The following is a 16,320-nucleotide window of genomic DNA, read 5'->3' as shown; positions in this document are numbered from 1 at the left end:
TAAAGTATATTTTTTAAGTTTATGATAGTGAAAATTTATCTAACCTATGTGTACTTCTCACATTCTTGCAAAAAAACCCCATAATATTTTAAGGCATTTTATTTAACAATGCATCACTTGTAAAAGCTTTACTCTTTCCTAATGAGATTAATTCAAGGTTAAATTATGCACGTTGAAATTTATATACTGAATACTGAAAAATGAGTTGACAATTCAAGCTTTACAACAGATCAAAGCTACTAAATGGGGTGCTTTCCTCTCATGGAATGCAGTCCCCAGAGCTATTTCTACACACTAAAATATATTTTTAAAACATTAGTTTATCATGGCCTTTTAAACAGTGGTAAATCCTATAATACACCTTCTTCACGTGTCTTAATCTGGTAGTTCCCAGTCTTTTTTATGGGGTTTTCCTGGGGCTATGATAAGTACAGAACTTCATCTGAATAGATTGAACTGAAGAAACAGAAGAAACCAGGTAGGTGATGGAAGGATTTTTTCACTTTAATTATTCATGAAATGCTTCACAATGAGACACATTACATCAGTTTTCTCTCTCTTCTCCTACAGAGAATATAATGAAACAACACAGGTTCTTTTGAAAGGAAAATTAAAACAGTTCTTCTATGTGATGAACAGGTCTATGTACTGAGATAATGAATCTTCTCTGATTTTATTCTCCCAAATATAGGTGACAAATGGTAAATAGATTCATTTGGCATGTGGATGCAATTATCTATTGCATATCTGACTGATTCATCATATTGACAGCTACATCATCAACTCAATGACAGAAGCAGTAATTCTTTGCACAATTTATCACTTTAAATACATGCTGATTAACTTATGGTATCTCAAACAGCACAGGCTCAGTTGGAAGTACAATAATTCATAGGCTTTGTGTCAATGTGATTGAGGCCACTTTAGTTGTAAAAGGCTCACTAGGCCAAGAGTGTAAAACTCCTAAGACTCCTAAAACTCCTCTTGTGATCATGATGGTCTTATCATGTAGCATTACTGAATATTATACTATATCATAGTTTTAAAGTCCTCCTCCAACCAGAGCAATTCCCCACCCTGAACTCAAAATTCTCTGCATATGTTAAATATTCACCTATGTGACACTACTGTCTGGAATGGTAATTGAAAAATGAGAGGAGAAAAAAAAATATTCCACTATAAGGAGAGAAAAATTTTTTAAAAATTGCATACAATTGAATGCTTCTTTTCAGTCTGGGAAAAACTGACAACTCGTGGAACACAATGTTCTTGGAGTCAAGTTGGATATTTTCCAGGCTTTACTGGCCATAGCATTACTACAAAAAGCCACCACTGGAACAATACAGTTTATGAATTGGTTTAGAAGTTGAGATTTTTTAGATAGGAGAAAAATCTCTAGTTTTACACTGCTTTCTCATAAATAAAAGCCTAATACATAAATTTTTGGCTTTCTTAATAAATAAAGATGATGAAGTTAAGTGATGTTTTGAATGACTTTAATAGTTTTAAAAATGAATCTCAGTAGAGTTGTTAATTGCACTTGCACATCTAATTCTCTCTATATTATACTGCTAGTTTTCTTATGTCTTCCTGAAACTACTTTGCTACAAATACAACTCTTAATACATGCCTTGTCACAAATGACACACACATTTTACAATAGACATGCAAACTGTAAGAGTCTTTGTAGGTGACTATAGTAGTTCAGTTTAGCATTTCCTCTCTTTTTCATTTTCATAATGTATGGGAAAGGGGAAATGACAATAAATAACTCTTGAGAAATACCATTATTATTAAGGAAGGAATAGTTTAGTTCTCATAAAAAAAAATCTTCACTGACAAAAATTCCTTTTAACTCTGGCATACTGAGAATCATGTACTAATCTGTACTTGTGTGCTTATTTGGGGATTTAAATTATTATTACAAAACATCCTGTAACAACAGGTAGAGTGGAAGAAAATTTTAATTACTTCTACTTTAATTTTTAAATACAATTTCAAAATACATTCACAGATATAATGGAGATATTTTATTCTGTTTTTTTAAAGGAAAAAGAAATAATTCAAGTCTGATAAGAACAGACAAAATCTGCTTATTGAAGAAATCCTTTGCCACTTATTTTTTTCCCCATTCTTTTGTAGTCTAATTTTCAAAGATCTATGGAATTTTACAGCTCACTAAGGAAATCACATGCTTGACAGTTTTTTCAATACCTAAAAAAATAATAATCCATAAATAACTCAGCATTTCAAATATTCCCTTGAAAATTACAATTCAAGTTTTTCCAATAGAAGTTACTCCGTGACACACTCAAGCTCATAAAGTGTTTCTAATTTATTAAAAGATTATTTCTTTATCTAAAATTTTTTCATAGTATTTTAATATGTTTGTCCAGTGCTTCCCATGCAATATTTCAGACCACACAGTCTTATTGAATGCACATGGTTAATTGAAAGTTAGTATCCAAGGTTATTAATAATTAGAGGAAACTATAATAGCAACTCCCTTTGTAATTCTTCTTGTAAGGAAGTGGATTTTCTTATGGCATAAACATCTTTATGAAGTCTTACGTGGAAAGTATCATATTAGTACCTGTATTTATTAATTCCATCTTCACATGTGGCTCCATGTCGGCACTGGTTTACCTCACAGTCATCAATATTTTCCAGGCATGTTTGTCCCGTCCATCCAAGAGCACAGACACAGTGAGATCTATGGTTTTCTTCATTGTAGAAGCAGCTACCTCCATTTGAACAAACCTGAAGATGAAACATACAAACACATGAAGATGTTTTTCCTTATGTGTTGGACTTTTCCTCAAAGAGTTTAACTGAATAAGACATTGGTAATAAAGACGGTTAGTTAATATTTTTATGTAGTAATGTTACAAAGGTAGATCTCTAAGAACCTGAGATACTGAATATCATTAACTCATATACATTTATTAAATATTCAGATAGAAAGAAGCATTTATGATACAATTTAACAATGGTACTTTTACAACTGACCTTCAAATCTGCTTGTTTTAGGAAGAATGTCAATCAACTATCTGGTTACTTTTCCACTGAAAAAACAGAACTGTTCCAGTGCTTAAAATGTATGTATAATTTAGGTTTGTGATTATCAGAAAAAATAACTGAACATTTTAATTTTTTTTAATTATAATTCTGATTTACAAGCTATTCTTGCATCTTTTATATATACATCTATGAAAAACATTTATGCTTTGGAAAGACCAGTACCTTGTTCCTTTACAACGTGCGGATATTTAAAAACTAATAAAAATAAAGTGGAATAGCATTTCTCTCTTTTAACTTCTATTTGCTAATGTTTCTTACTAAAATTCCTTCAAGAATTACAGAAAGTGCTGTTTCAGTGAATGCTCCTTTCTTCATTTTACTTCTAGGATCCCATTTAATTTCCATGAAAATTTTACTATAGTAAAAATGGATAACTACATTTTCATTTCAAAGCAATTAAGACCTCTCCCTTTAATCAATTGATTTCTAAAAAAAGTAGTCTCCAGAAGATGACCCAATGCATGAGTACTTCAGTTTGATTGAGTCTGAGTCTCTTTATAAGGTCATTAAGAATTGTAATAATAACAGTGCTTGGCAGAAATCCTCTCACATTCATTTTTCTTTGATTAAGTTTTAAATTGACCTTAAAATTAAGAGATTTTTTCTATAATCTCTGTAGTCTATTTCAGAATTAGCATGGGATCATTTTTCAATATGACTTCTTCTTGAAGAAAAACACTGCTCAACACAAACTGAAGGAAAACTCCTGTGTATGTAATTTTGAAAATATTATATTTTTTCATTTTCATGTGAATTCATACATTTATATTTAAATATTTCAACAGGATTTTGTCTTGAGGTTTATTATTTTTCAATGCTTAAATAGGTCAAATAAGCTTACAGAATACATTTACCTCTTGTTTATTAACAAAATATTTAAAACAGTAGCATCCTTTCAATCTATTGTGCTGAATACCCAGTTCGGCATAACTAAGATACCATTGGAAATGGAAACAAAATAAAAGAATGTAAAAATATATATTTACTTTCTAGCCACAAAGAATAAATAATTAAATGCTGAATTATGTAATTTACTGTGTCATACAAAACTTTAGTTTCAAATTATTAGTTACACCATTTCAAAAAGTATACAAATATTCCTTTGTTTGAATAAGGCCTTTATTTTTTTCCATTAAGCAAAGACAGTACTTGAATGATCAGTAGACTAAGAACACAAGTAAAACCCATACATATCACTCCTTTTAGTTTCTGTTCCCTTCCACATTAGAAAATGTACTAATTATTCGCATTATGTCCAAATTAAGTAGCTCATACAGTGAGTATATATAGATACATATATATAATTATTTTTTTCCCACATGGTGTTTATGATGGTCTGTTAAATGTTTATGTAAGTAAATTAAATATGTGTGAGGGCTTTTAAACAAACACTACAATAAAATACTTTAGTAGCATACATCAGCATCCTTGGCACACCATTACTTTCAATCCTAACTAGCCATAATTATTTCTGCATCATTATTGTGTTATGCTATGTACAATAAATTTGCACTCAATGTGACACTTAGAAACATAAAACTGTTAAAATTTACCAGATGCTGAACAATTTAAATATAAACCTTTGAGATAGTATTTCAGTGTTACATTTCATTTTTATTGATGAGCGTGTACCAATGGACTTCAAAGTGACACAAATGCTGATTGTTTCTGTGTAAACACATTGCCTTGTCTGCATAGTACATTTTTATGGTGAATATATTTCAGTAAGGGAATTGATTAAGCCTTTGAAACACTGGTTATCATGTTTGAGTAGCTGCTTGAAAGGGCTATATAACATTTTGTACAAAGCTTTTAAAATAACTATAAAAATAAAAAAGTACAACAGTATTTTATTTTAACCCATATCAAAATCTCAGTAACTCAATGTCCTAGGTCTGTAGGCCACCCTGATGTGAATGACACCTAGCCAAATCAGTAATTTAATTGAAAAGATCGATTCTGTGATTCTATGAAGCAAAGTGAGGATACAGTAAATATATTTGTTAAAGTACACAATGGATGTTATATTGATGAAAACTAACTTACAGATTTCTAGAAAACGTTGAATGTATAAAAACCAGATTTATTACCATGTTCTGTGATCATCTAAAAGCAACTTGCAGGGAGAATTTTATTTTATTTTTTTTTCTAATTTAATTTTAAGCTCTCATTGCAGTGTAGTTAGTCTTGTTTTAGTTGTTCAGTTTTAATTATGTTCTTTATTTCTTTGGTTTTAACAGAAATTGTGTTTTTGTCATTCTTTCTATGCATTGAGGTAGCATCAGCCTTCTCTCTAGTAGCTTTTAAACATGTGAAACACTTCAAGGAATTATCACCTCAAGTTATTACAAGACTCACAATACATCAGGAGAAAGAAGGGTACAGAACGAGATATCAGTGAGTAAACCTACAAAAAAAAAGAAAAGCCCCTACAAAGAATAAGAAAAACAAGACAAGCTCAGATACTACATAGTTTGTCAAGCAATGACCAGACTAGTCACATTATGCATTTTTGAAATGTGCATATTACACAAGAAAGAGTCAGGTTAGCATGAGTATATCAAGAATGAGTATTATTATAATTTAGGAAACTTACGGGAAATGGGGCTTCATCAGCTCACTACTCCTAGAATAACTTGTTTGATTTCCCCAAAACACTGGAGGGAATATATCACTTTATCCTACCTCTGTGTTTCCAATACATGGTGATAAACATGTGTAATTAAATCCATGAGATTTATCCATACACAGTGCTCCCGGGGCACAGCTTATATTGTAGAATAGACAGGCGTCAATATCCAGTTCACATCTTTCACCTTCAAAACCTGCACCACAAAGAGAATGTTTAATCACAGTTCATTCAGAATATTGACATTATGTCTGTTCAGGGTGTTAGCAGTTAACACCACTTTACTAGAGTAATTTAGCAGTTTTATTTCCTGGATAAAAGCAAAAAGTGCAATTCTTCATAAAAAAGTTAATTGCATTCATTGAGTTATACTGCTATTTTTATGTCACTAGTTCTTAAATATTTGGATGACATTTTCATTGCTCTGTTTAGAAAATAAAATAAATTTCCAACTACTCACCTATAGGACAAACACACTTAAAATGATCTTCATAGTCAACACATGTTCCTCCATTTTCACATGCATGGTAACCACATTTATCAATTTGCACCTCACAGAATCTGCCTGGAGTTGAAAAAAAAAAATCCCGATAAGATTATGAATTAATATCAGGTTCTTAAAAATGAATCATATTAGTAATATTGGTAAAATAATTATTGCTTTAAATAATCTTTCTGTAATACAGGTTAGAATTTAAAGACCTTGTGTAAAATTTCAGACTCCCTTCTCTCTGTCTTTACATTGAAAAAACCTCTTGGAGTCTTAAAAAAAAGTCAAAATACACTCTTTCAGCACTGAGAAACAATTGCAGATGAGATCCAAAAGGGTAGATGAGCTGAAGAGAAGGTATTTTAACTGGAAATAATTATCTGAAATGGAGGTAAGACTTTTGCATATTCTTCTGCTGCTTACTGCTACATGTGTCAAATCTGATCTTTACTCGAGAGTTCTGATTCTATTATGTGTATATTTCATCGTGTTTTTTCTAGACTGTATTTTAGCTAGGAAAAAGGTAGTCTACATTTTTCTGAAATAACCTTTAGTGTCATTGTTTACTTAGCTGAAGTGCTTTTTTTTTTTTTTTTTTGCACAGCAGGAAGAAATAACTGAACTTGAAGCTGGACAGTTTTAAAAAAAAATACTGAAGAGAAATATATTTCTGACAATGTGATCAATAAAAAAGGCTGTCACCTTTACCATTATTCCTGGAAAACTAGTAGATTGGACAAATAAAGAAAACACACTAAGGTTTCTCTTTACTCTTTTTGGTACTGAAAACAATATAATGAATTCTGTTTAAAAGATTTTTTTCTTCTTGTTATTGATGTGATATTGTTCCCTTTTCCATTATTTTTTTTTGTTTTCTATGTACTATTTTTACAGCAGGAGTTCAGTAATTACTTTTCTTTTCTTTTTTCCAATTTGAGAAAAGATATGGAATAAAGTGAAAAAATCTAGAAACTAGAAAACTGTGAAGAAATTTTGAAAAGTTTCAAAGATAAAAACTTCAGAAAAGAAAATAGGAGTAGATTACTGATGGGTTTACCATCAAATTGTAATCAGTGTTATGTCACTCAGCAGTAAAAGTAGAAAATATGGAAGAACTGCACAGGAGAAAAAATATTTGGGAGAGATGTACAAGAAATAATGATAATTTCTTTAATCAGACAGTATGTTTTGTAAAATGTTATGTCAAAAGCTAATATTCTATTTTAAATTCTTCATTAGGGAAAAAAAGGAAAAAAGAAATATTTTTACTTCAAATATTGGCATTATTTTAAAAATCCTAATAAGCTTTTCTTATGATGTAAAGCTAGAGACATCAAGAGAAACTGAACTAATAGTACAAATTTTGGTAAGGAGATGACTATACCTCTCTTTCAGCAAAAGATTTCTGTCAATTTCATTCCCTGTAAACCATTCCTAATATAAACTACTTAAGCTTTAGGAAACATAAACTGTGTCCTTTAATATGCTGGAATGAAGTGTCTAACTATGACCTAAAAATTGGTTTTTATGGATCTCTGTAAATGTTAACAGCAATATACTTATTAAGGCCTCAATTCTGTGATTTGTCATGCAGGAATTTGTCTTGGGCCAACACATGCTGAACCCCATGTACAATCTTCTGTATTTACAAAGAGATTGACTGGCATACTGTACAGTCTTTTAATGTTTATTTTATCTCTTTGCTCCTCAGCCAAAAATGTCTTCTTATATATGTTTTTTTCAATAGACAAGTGTAGATTTTACTCTACACTTTATAATGTGTTTTATTTTATAAAACTTACAGAGTTAGAAATATTTTTTAAAGTATGATATTACTGGTAAATTGAACTAATAGAGAAAATAGTCTCTTCTTGGTTTTCATTATTATAATATGTAATATTACATGGGAAACTGTGAACAACTTGACTTTACGTTTACAAGATTCATTTGCTCAGTTTTGATTGGCACAAATGGTAACTGTATGTATCTGTATCTCTGAGGATACAGAGTTCTGAGCAATACTTTCTGAAAGCCACGGTATGAATCAGGACAAGAGTTATTAAATTTAACTTTGTGTAATATTGGTTGACAAAAAGAGAAGTTAAAAAATAAATAGATATTTTAATTGCAGTCAACTGAATGTATTGAGGAAGTTTCTGTCTCCTGGGAAATGTGGTGGGTTTTTTTCATTTATTTCTTAATAAGGTGTGGAAGGAAAAACTGGGGAGGGGAAAAAAAAAAAAAACAAACAACAAAAAACTGGGAATAAAATTGAGCTTAATATGTATTTTGGATTCATTTTTTCATATTTATTCATGAGAGTGGAATTATATTACCTAAGAAACTCTTATGAATGAATATTAGTACAATCAAATAGACTTAAATTATTGTTTACTGATAAATCTGGAATTCTTATAACAGTTTTACTCTTTAAGCAAACATCAGAACTTTTCCTGGCACAATAAGGTCAAGAAAACCTAGCAATTCCAAACTATTATAACATTTATTAGAATGTGAACACTGCCAATAAATGCATAATTTATGGTATTAAGATCTGATTAAGTGTTAAATGAATGTCAGGAGAGATCTCCACAGTAATCCACTTAGCTTTTAATGCCTAATTATCATTTCATAGTCAGCAAGGGCTGAATAATTGAGAAATACAATACTTAGGAAACTGATACAAGATTTTTGTGCACAATTAGGTATGTTATTTTTATATCAAGAGTAAGTTCAGCAGGTAGAACTACAAAAGGAAAAATAAATAAATTATACAACACAAGAGAGAGGAGTTTACTGTTTATTTTTTTAAATTATCTTACAGATTTTTTTTTACCTAAGCACGTGTTTCTACAAGTTAAATTGTTTAATGACAAATTCTATGGTAAAACCAAGTTTTACCACAAACATTCACAAATTGAGGTTATGCATTAACACCATTTTTTTTATTTTTTTATTTTTTTTTTTTTTTTTTTTACTGCAAAGGTGATGAAGAACTATATCAAGTCACCCAGATTGGTGGTGGAGTCTCCATGTGAATATCTATTCAAAATTCATCTGGACATGGTCCTGAGCAACCTGCTCTAAGGGATTGTGCTTGACCAGGAAAGTTGGACAAGATGACATTCAATAGGTAACTGTTTTTCTTAATCGTGTTTTTAACATATTTTCATTCATTATAATTTCTTCAAAAACACTAAATCTCAATTTGATGATGGTTCCACTATACAGAAAAATTTCAAGAGCTAAAAGATGTAACATTAAAGCCCTTTTAAAAAATGAAATAAAGCATGGTATCTATGAAAAACATTCATTACATTTACATGATCATGCTGTTCATCTCTTCAATGCATTTTCTATTTTTCAACAGGCTGTATTTACATCTGCATCACATATCTTATCATGTCTTATACCCATTAGTGTGGTACGTTATTTTATAGTGCTGTTGAAAATTTTTGCTCCCAGGTAAGATTTTAAATGATGTACTTGTCTGAGTAAATCAACACAGACTTATCTGAGAATCAGAAAAAGTGTCTCTGGGACTATTAGCAATCATCAGCTTTTTCAATGACATCAAACAACTTGTTCTGGAAGCTTTTTGACTGAATATACATAAAAGACATACTTCCCTCCTGTTTCTTAGTGGTGAGTTAATGATTTTGTTTTAGGGGGTTATATACTGCTATTTGAATGTACACTATCTCTCCAGCTGCCTCTCTGAATTCTTAAAGAAAAATGCTAATTCATTTTTCGGCAGATTTATATGTTACATAATGAATATGAATAATGCACTAGTATTGTCTGTGAGAGACTAAGGTAACTATCCATGGACAAAAGACTTTTAGATTCATTTTACTCTGAATGAGTAACTAAGGGAAGTATAGGCATCAGTAGATGTATAGGCAGAGGAGACAGGCTAATGCTAATTAGCAGTCTTGAAAATTCCCTGAGGAAATCTGTATGTTACATTCCTTAATAAAATGAGTCATGGTAGACTGATAGGAAGTGAAGAGCAGGAGTAGAAAGCAACAAAGTAGTTTGGGTTTTATGCACTTGACTTTGAATCCAAACTCTCAAGTGAACACCTTGTGTTAGGAAACATTCTCACCGTGTATCTGAAACCTTGTTACTATTTCAATATTCAGTCCCTGGTGTAAGAGTATCGCTCTGGTTTGAGTACTGGTCTTGGAGTCCCAGAAAATGAAAGGTCAAGAGTTTTGTACTTTAGTTAAAAAAAAAAAACAAAACAAAACATATGTTTGACCAAGGTGGATGAAAGCAGTTTTTGGAGTTCAGTACCACTGAAAGTTCTTTAACAGAAAATTAAATCCTCTGCAAAACAGCAAGGTATTCCTTTTTTTCTTCATTTAATGAAGTATTCTGAGTAAATTTCTCTAATAATACTTAGCAAGTGACTTCTTTTATTCTATTAGCTCAATTCGTGGTCATCAATGCTTGGAATTTCTGTGCTCTAACAATTTCTCTCTCAAATGATAAAACATTGGTCATGGTTTGTCATAACAGCCTTTTCTGGTAAGGGGGAAGGGGCTGTAAAGATAGCTCCTGTAAGTAGTTGATCGAACAATGTGCAATGAACAAAGCTTAAAATGACAATATCTATTGCTGAGACACATACTGCCGTGTAATTCCAGTGACAGTCCTGTATATAGGGGTCTCCCATGATGCTACAAAAATTCCTACACCAGCTCACCTTTAGTACAGAGAATAGAGCTGTGGAAGAAATGTTTTTGCTCTTTTATATCTATTTGTTTTTTGAGACTTAAAAGGCTTGCACTGTACCTCAACATGAAATAGAGGTCTTCCCCAAATATTCTGGAGATGGCTTAACTCCTGTCTGCTGATGGGAAACAGTGAATGAATTCCTTACTTGGCTTTACTTGCATGCCTAGATTTTACTTCACCTCTTAACTATCTTTATCTCAACTTTCAAAAGTTTTCTTGTATTTACTCTTCCAGTTCTCTCCCTTAATCCACAGCAGGAGAGTCAGTTACCACCCGTGTGGTACTTAGATTCCCGTTGTGATTAAACCATGCCACAATTGTATTTTACAGAACAAAATAGGTTTAAAATGTGACTTTAACCAGATAGAACGGTTTGAATGAGGCTGTACCATTGTTTTGTTCAATAGTATAAGCTTTGTCTTAACCAGATAGTGAAAGATACAAGGACTTGCATATAACATATCTTTTTCTCTGGCATATTAGCTATTATGGCACCAGAGGTACTTTTTACTGAAGGCTGCTTTAAATCACCTAGATAGTTCAGTAATACAAGCATCATCCAAGTCTGTTTATATTTGCCCACAGAAGTTAGCAACTCTGTCTCAACTTAATAAAAAACCAACAAAACGAGAAAATAGAAAGTGGATAAATCTGTGAATGATCTCATAAGCCTTCTAAAATGAAAATTTAAAATGAGAAAAAAGTATGTAATTGAAGTAGTACTTTAAATTCTGATTGGTGAGTTTGCTTGGGGTGCAGTTCATTCTAGCTGCAGTAAGATTATTTTAATTAAAGGAATTTTCTGCCAGCTAAATGAAGTGTCTAACATGTCCAATCGATTCCTGCCAATATGATTGCTCTACACACAAGGAAAGACAGTAATTAATTAGAGAAAGCTTCTTCAAGGACAATTGGTCTACTTTTCAAAACCTGAGAAATCGCTGACATGGATAGTTTCATTTCAATGTCATAAGCCATGTTACTCACATACACTGTTGTAGACAGAAAGGTTTTTATCCTCTTTCAGAGAAGAGAAAAAGAAAAATACAGAACTAACTGTAGAAGGAAATTAAAAGCACAGGAGTCATGACATCTATTAAAAAAATAATTATACTTTATAACCCTTTTGTTGTCTCTTTTGAGCATTTAAACCAATTACATGGATACTTTTCTGAGTCAATTATCCAAAATATATTTTACATATGAACAGAAATAACAAATGTATTTTAAAATTGCATTGGTATCTATATGCCAAGGCCATTTAAGAGTATGAAACAAAAATGATTTTTTTTATTTATTTTTAAATCAAAGCTCTGTTTTTCACAGCTGAGAATGTTACATCGTGTCATATTTTATTTTCCTTAAGATAAGTCTACTCCAAATATGACTTAAATGTTAGTGTAAAGGCTGCAGCTGTAGTGTTTGTAATTTATAAAGAACAATTAGATGTGAAACTGCATTAGTCTTTCTGGTTGCAGATACTCTTCAGTTCAGAGTCTAATAAACGTGTCAAAATTGCCACTGAATTGTCCTTCCCTCCCTTCCTTCTCAAATACATGAATGAAACAATAAACAGGTGTAAATGAAAAATATCATGGAACAAGACTAAAGAAGCAACTGATTATTTTAAAATAAGAAGTAAGAAAAAAGAAAAGTCTACTACAATTTGAAGAACCTCTTTCCATGAGATCCCACAAGGGAAAGAATCCTGACCTTAATATAAGATGTCCCTTAACACTGAAGTAATTTCCACTTGAACTCTGTCATAACTCAGTGTTTAGTGAGGTTAAATTGTATTAATTACATACATATATCACCTCTTACTACAGCTTGTCAGACTTTTGTGTCATGATTAGGTTCTACAGTAGAGACCTTACTGTTACCTCAAAAGCCTTGAAGTATTGTAGTGAAAGGTTAGTTTTTTAAATGTTCAGAATTTTAGCTGTCACATAAATAAAAAATAACCCAAGATCAGATTGAAAAAAGAAAATCATACAGATTGACACGGAGGAAATGGAAAAAGTTTGACAGTTACAACTCTCTGGAATAGTCTTTTGTTTGTTTTTTAACAGTGGTAAATTTAAAGTCTGTTTCCTCTGTGTTTTACTAATATTTCTTTAGATTAATTTAGTTAAATTTAAAATTCTGTTGATCTTTTTGACACTTATCTTTAAATTGATACACATATGGCTTGTGTCTATTTCCTTAATGTTACCTAAAACTGATCTGAACCATATTCAATGCTTCTCTTTCCATTACCTCTGTAACCAAATATTGGTGAAGGATTGTAGAATCTGACTTAAATGAGTCTCTAATTAAAGGATAAGGCTAGAGGAAAGACTAGAATTGTCTACCTTGCCAGCTAAAAAACAATATGCTTAATCTAAACTCTTTTTCTAGGCTTCTTTTGTAATCAGAAAAACACTAATAATTATGTAACACAGGTGGTCTGAATTCCCCTGTGAAAATACTCATTGATGATACGTAGAGCCTTGAAGACTTATTTCTAGGTCTCACATTACTTTAGACTTCTAAAGTCAAGCAAAATAAATTAGTTAACTCATTGCAAATTAAGCTGCAGAAATCATGGGTGACCCATCAAGCTGGGATTCAGCTCTCAGAATGATAACTAAAGTTATTTGACCAAATACAGGTTGATACAAACTAATAATCTCCCTGGACACTGTTACTTTCATTAGTTAGATCTCTAGAAATTAGACTGAGAAGTCAGAAATTTATCTTATATGCAGAATTTCTGCATGTAGAGATACACTCAGTCTCTTAAACTGAAGCTCACATTAGGTCGTTTTTCAGTATAATCTAAATTAGAAGATTCAGAAATAATCTGTAAGTTTGATTTAGAGCTTGAAGGCATCACAACAGAGAGTTGAAATATATTTACCACTCCAGATATTTCTTTATTCTGTTTTTGTTTTTTTTTTTTAAATTCAGCATTACTATGCTTGAATATTTAAAAGGAAATTAAACTATGAACTTCTATGTGATTTGTATATGCCTTACCTGTGAACCCACGAGGACACAAACATTGAAATACAGGTTGCACTCTCAGTTGGCTCATATCAATGCAAGTTGCTTCATCAGAACAACTATTTGGGTAAATTAAACATGCATTTTCAGCAAATTGGCAAAATTCTCCTGTCCATCCAGGAGAACAGAGGCACTAGATAAAAACAAAAGAAAAAACACGAAGAAAAACCAAGTGAAAATGTAATGTGAAAGTTTTTCGAAAACTCTTTGCTGCTATTAAGTGAAAGTATTCAGGGTGTTAGATCCAAATGAATCTATTTTCATGCCAGTAATTGCAGAACTCATCTGCCAAATCTGTTGATAAAGTGTGGGAAAAGAAGATACATAAGTAGGAGGAAACTGCAAGATAACTACTGTCAGTAAGATATGGACAAACACAGTAACCAACTAGTAATGAGAAAACATAAGATGGCATTTCTGTTACACATTCTGACCCTATCTGTTAACTAAAATAAATAAAAATATTTTCTCCATATGAAAGAAGATATATGGAAGATTTGAAGCTATCTCATGAAGATATTGAGTACAGGACTAGAAGTGCTCCTTTAAGAAAAAACTCTAAATATCTAGAGTAATGGAGATCTCTTCAGTGGACTTCACACATTACACGTCTTTTGTTTTGGGACAGTGATAATATAATCATGACTTGTTTTCCATTATTATGAAAAGGTTATTATTAAGTTATATTGTGACAGAAACAGTTTGGCAGACCTTTTTTGCTTCAATATCCTTCAAGGAGCAAGACATGCCATTAAAAAAATGGAAGACTCCGATTATAACCATAAACAAAAACCACATTGAAAATATCGTATCAGAATACAAGCTTATATTAGCTTCTTAAATATCTCTGTGAAGCATAGAAGTATTTTAGAATACTATGAGGTTGTAGGCAGTCACACAAGCATTTTGCATGAGTATGTGTACAATGTGACCATCAAAGGGATAGACATTGGTTCAATTACACATCATATAAGTAACATAGCATTGCCAAAGGACAAGATTAGTGTAAAACATAGAAAATAGGCAGGATGTATTGCTGAATACAGAATAATGACTGACAAGACACAAATATCCCGAGGCAAATAATATCAGGAGAAGACTATTTTTTTTTAAGGAACAGAGTGGGTAAATAATGTAGAACATCAAATATGAAGAATGGAGAAAAAGGCAAACTCACTTCAGGAATGACTTCTCATCAAAAAGCTTGTGAGGAAAAAATACCTGGATCTCAGGAATTAAGATCCAACAAGGACCATAGCCATCAGCACTGTCTGTATGACATCAATTCCGTAGTATTGTATAGTCACAGGTAATTTATAATGTTACAGAACAACAACATGTAGCATAGTGAGAATGACTAATATATGTAAAATCTATGAGCATCAACTATACTGCTTAAGAATTATTTCAGTAAAGGTTTGTTTTAAAGTTTAAACTGATCCTACCTATCAGTCTTCCAAACATTCCTATTACAATAATCTCTGATTTCCTAACTGATATACATGTTTTGTAAAAATTAACAGTATTCAGGTGGCCAAGTTAAGCCTTTAAGATAACTGCAGCAATGAGAATCCCACATTTGCAAAACTCTTGAGTTGAACTACAGAAACAGCAAATAGTTAAAGTAGGTTGTCATCTCTTGGGTGACCTGGTTATAAGAAGAACAGGATATGTGACAGAATTAGTGTTACTTAACTTTCCATGAAGAACATAATGTTCTCCAGAGGCTGTATATTCCTTAGTCCCAATTTCCAAATTCCTGTTGCTGTATCTTTCTGCTGTGACAATATCTACACAACAATATCCTGATTTAATTCCCCTCAATTTCCAGAAACACTTGACACTGCCTGTGTACTGTTCTTATGTTTGATTAAATTTGACATTATCATAAAAACGTAAAAACAAGTTGGCATGTTTTACATAATATTGTCTGTGAGTATGTCTGCCTTTGTCATTCAGTATACAACACTGCAAACAAACCTATAAAACTATTATTTATTCAGTATATAAATGTATGTAAATTCTTGAAATTCAAGAATAATTTAGGCTTAGAGTAAATTTGGAGGTCATACAGTCCTATTGCTTTCTCAGAACAAGCCAACTTTATAACTGTGGTGGTTTGACCCTGGCTGGATGCCCGATACCCACCACACTTCTCTATCACTCCCCTCCTCAGCAAGCCAGGGAGGGGAAAAAATAAGATGACAGTCTTGTAAGGTGATATAAAAGCAGTTTAATAATGAAAAAGTAAAGTCACGTGTGTGAGAAGTGAAGCAAAGCAAAATAAGCTGTTACTCTCTACAGCAGCGATGTCTGGCCACCTCCAGAG

General features: G+C 31.7%; 1 protein-coding gene across 1 annotated transcript in view; it reads right to left on the bottom strand.

The window, feature by feature from the left end:
• EYS (eyes shut homolog) overlaps nt 1–16,320 on the bottom strand; it is a 900,402-nt gene that overhangs the window by 677,827 nt on the left and 206,255 nt on the right. Inside the window, exons 7-10 of the mRNA XM_061989098.1 lie at nt 13,965–14,124; nt 6,171–6,275; nt 5,767–5,906; nt 2,594–2,760 (exon numbers count right to left, since the gene is read on the bottom strand). Of these exons, the coding sequence (XP_061845082.1) occupies nt 2,594–2,760; nt 5,767–5,906; nt 6,171–6,275; nt 13,965–14,124 (572 nt within the window). The remainder of the gene's footprint in view (nt 1–2,593; nt 2,761–5,766; nt 5,907–6,170; nt 6,276–13,964; nt 14,125–16,320) is intronic.

The sequence above is a fragment of the Colius striatus genome, chromosome 2 (assembly GCF_028858725.1).
Source record: "Colius striatus isolate bColStr4 chromosome 2, bColStr4.1.hap1, whole genome shotgun sequence".
Classification (NCBI taxonomy): Eukaryota; Metazoa; Chordata; class Aves; order Coliiformes; family Coliidae; genus Colius; species Colius striatus.
Note: the sequence above shows the minus strand (reverse complement) of the source record. Positions and strands in the feature narration are given on the sequence as shown.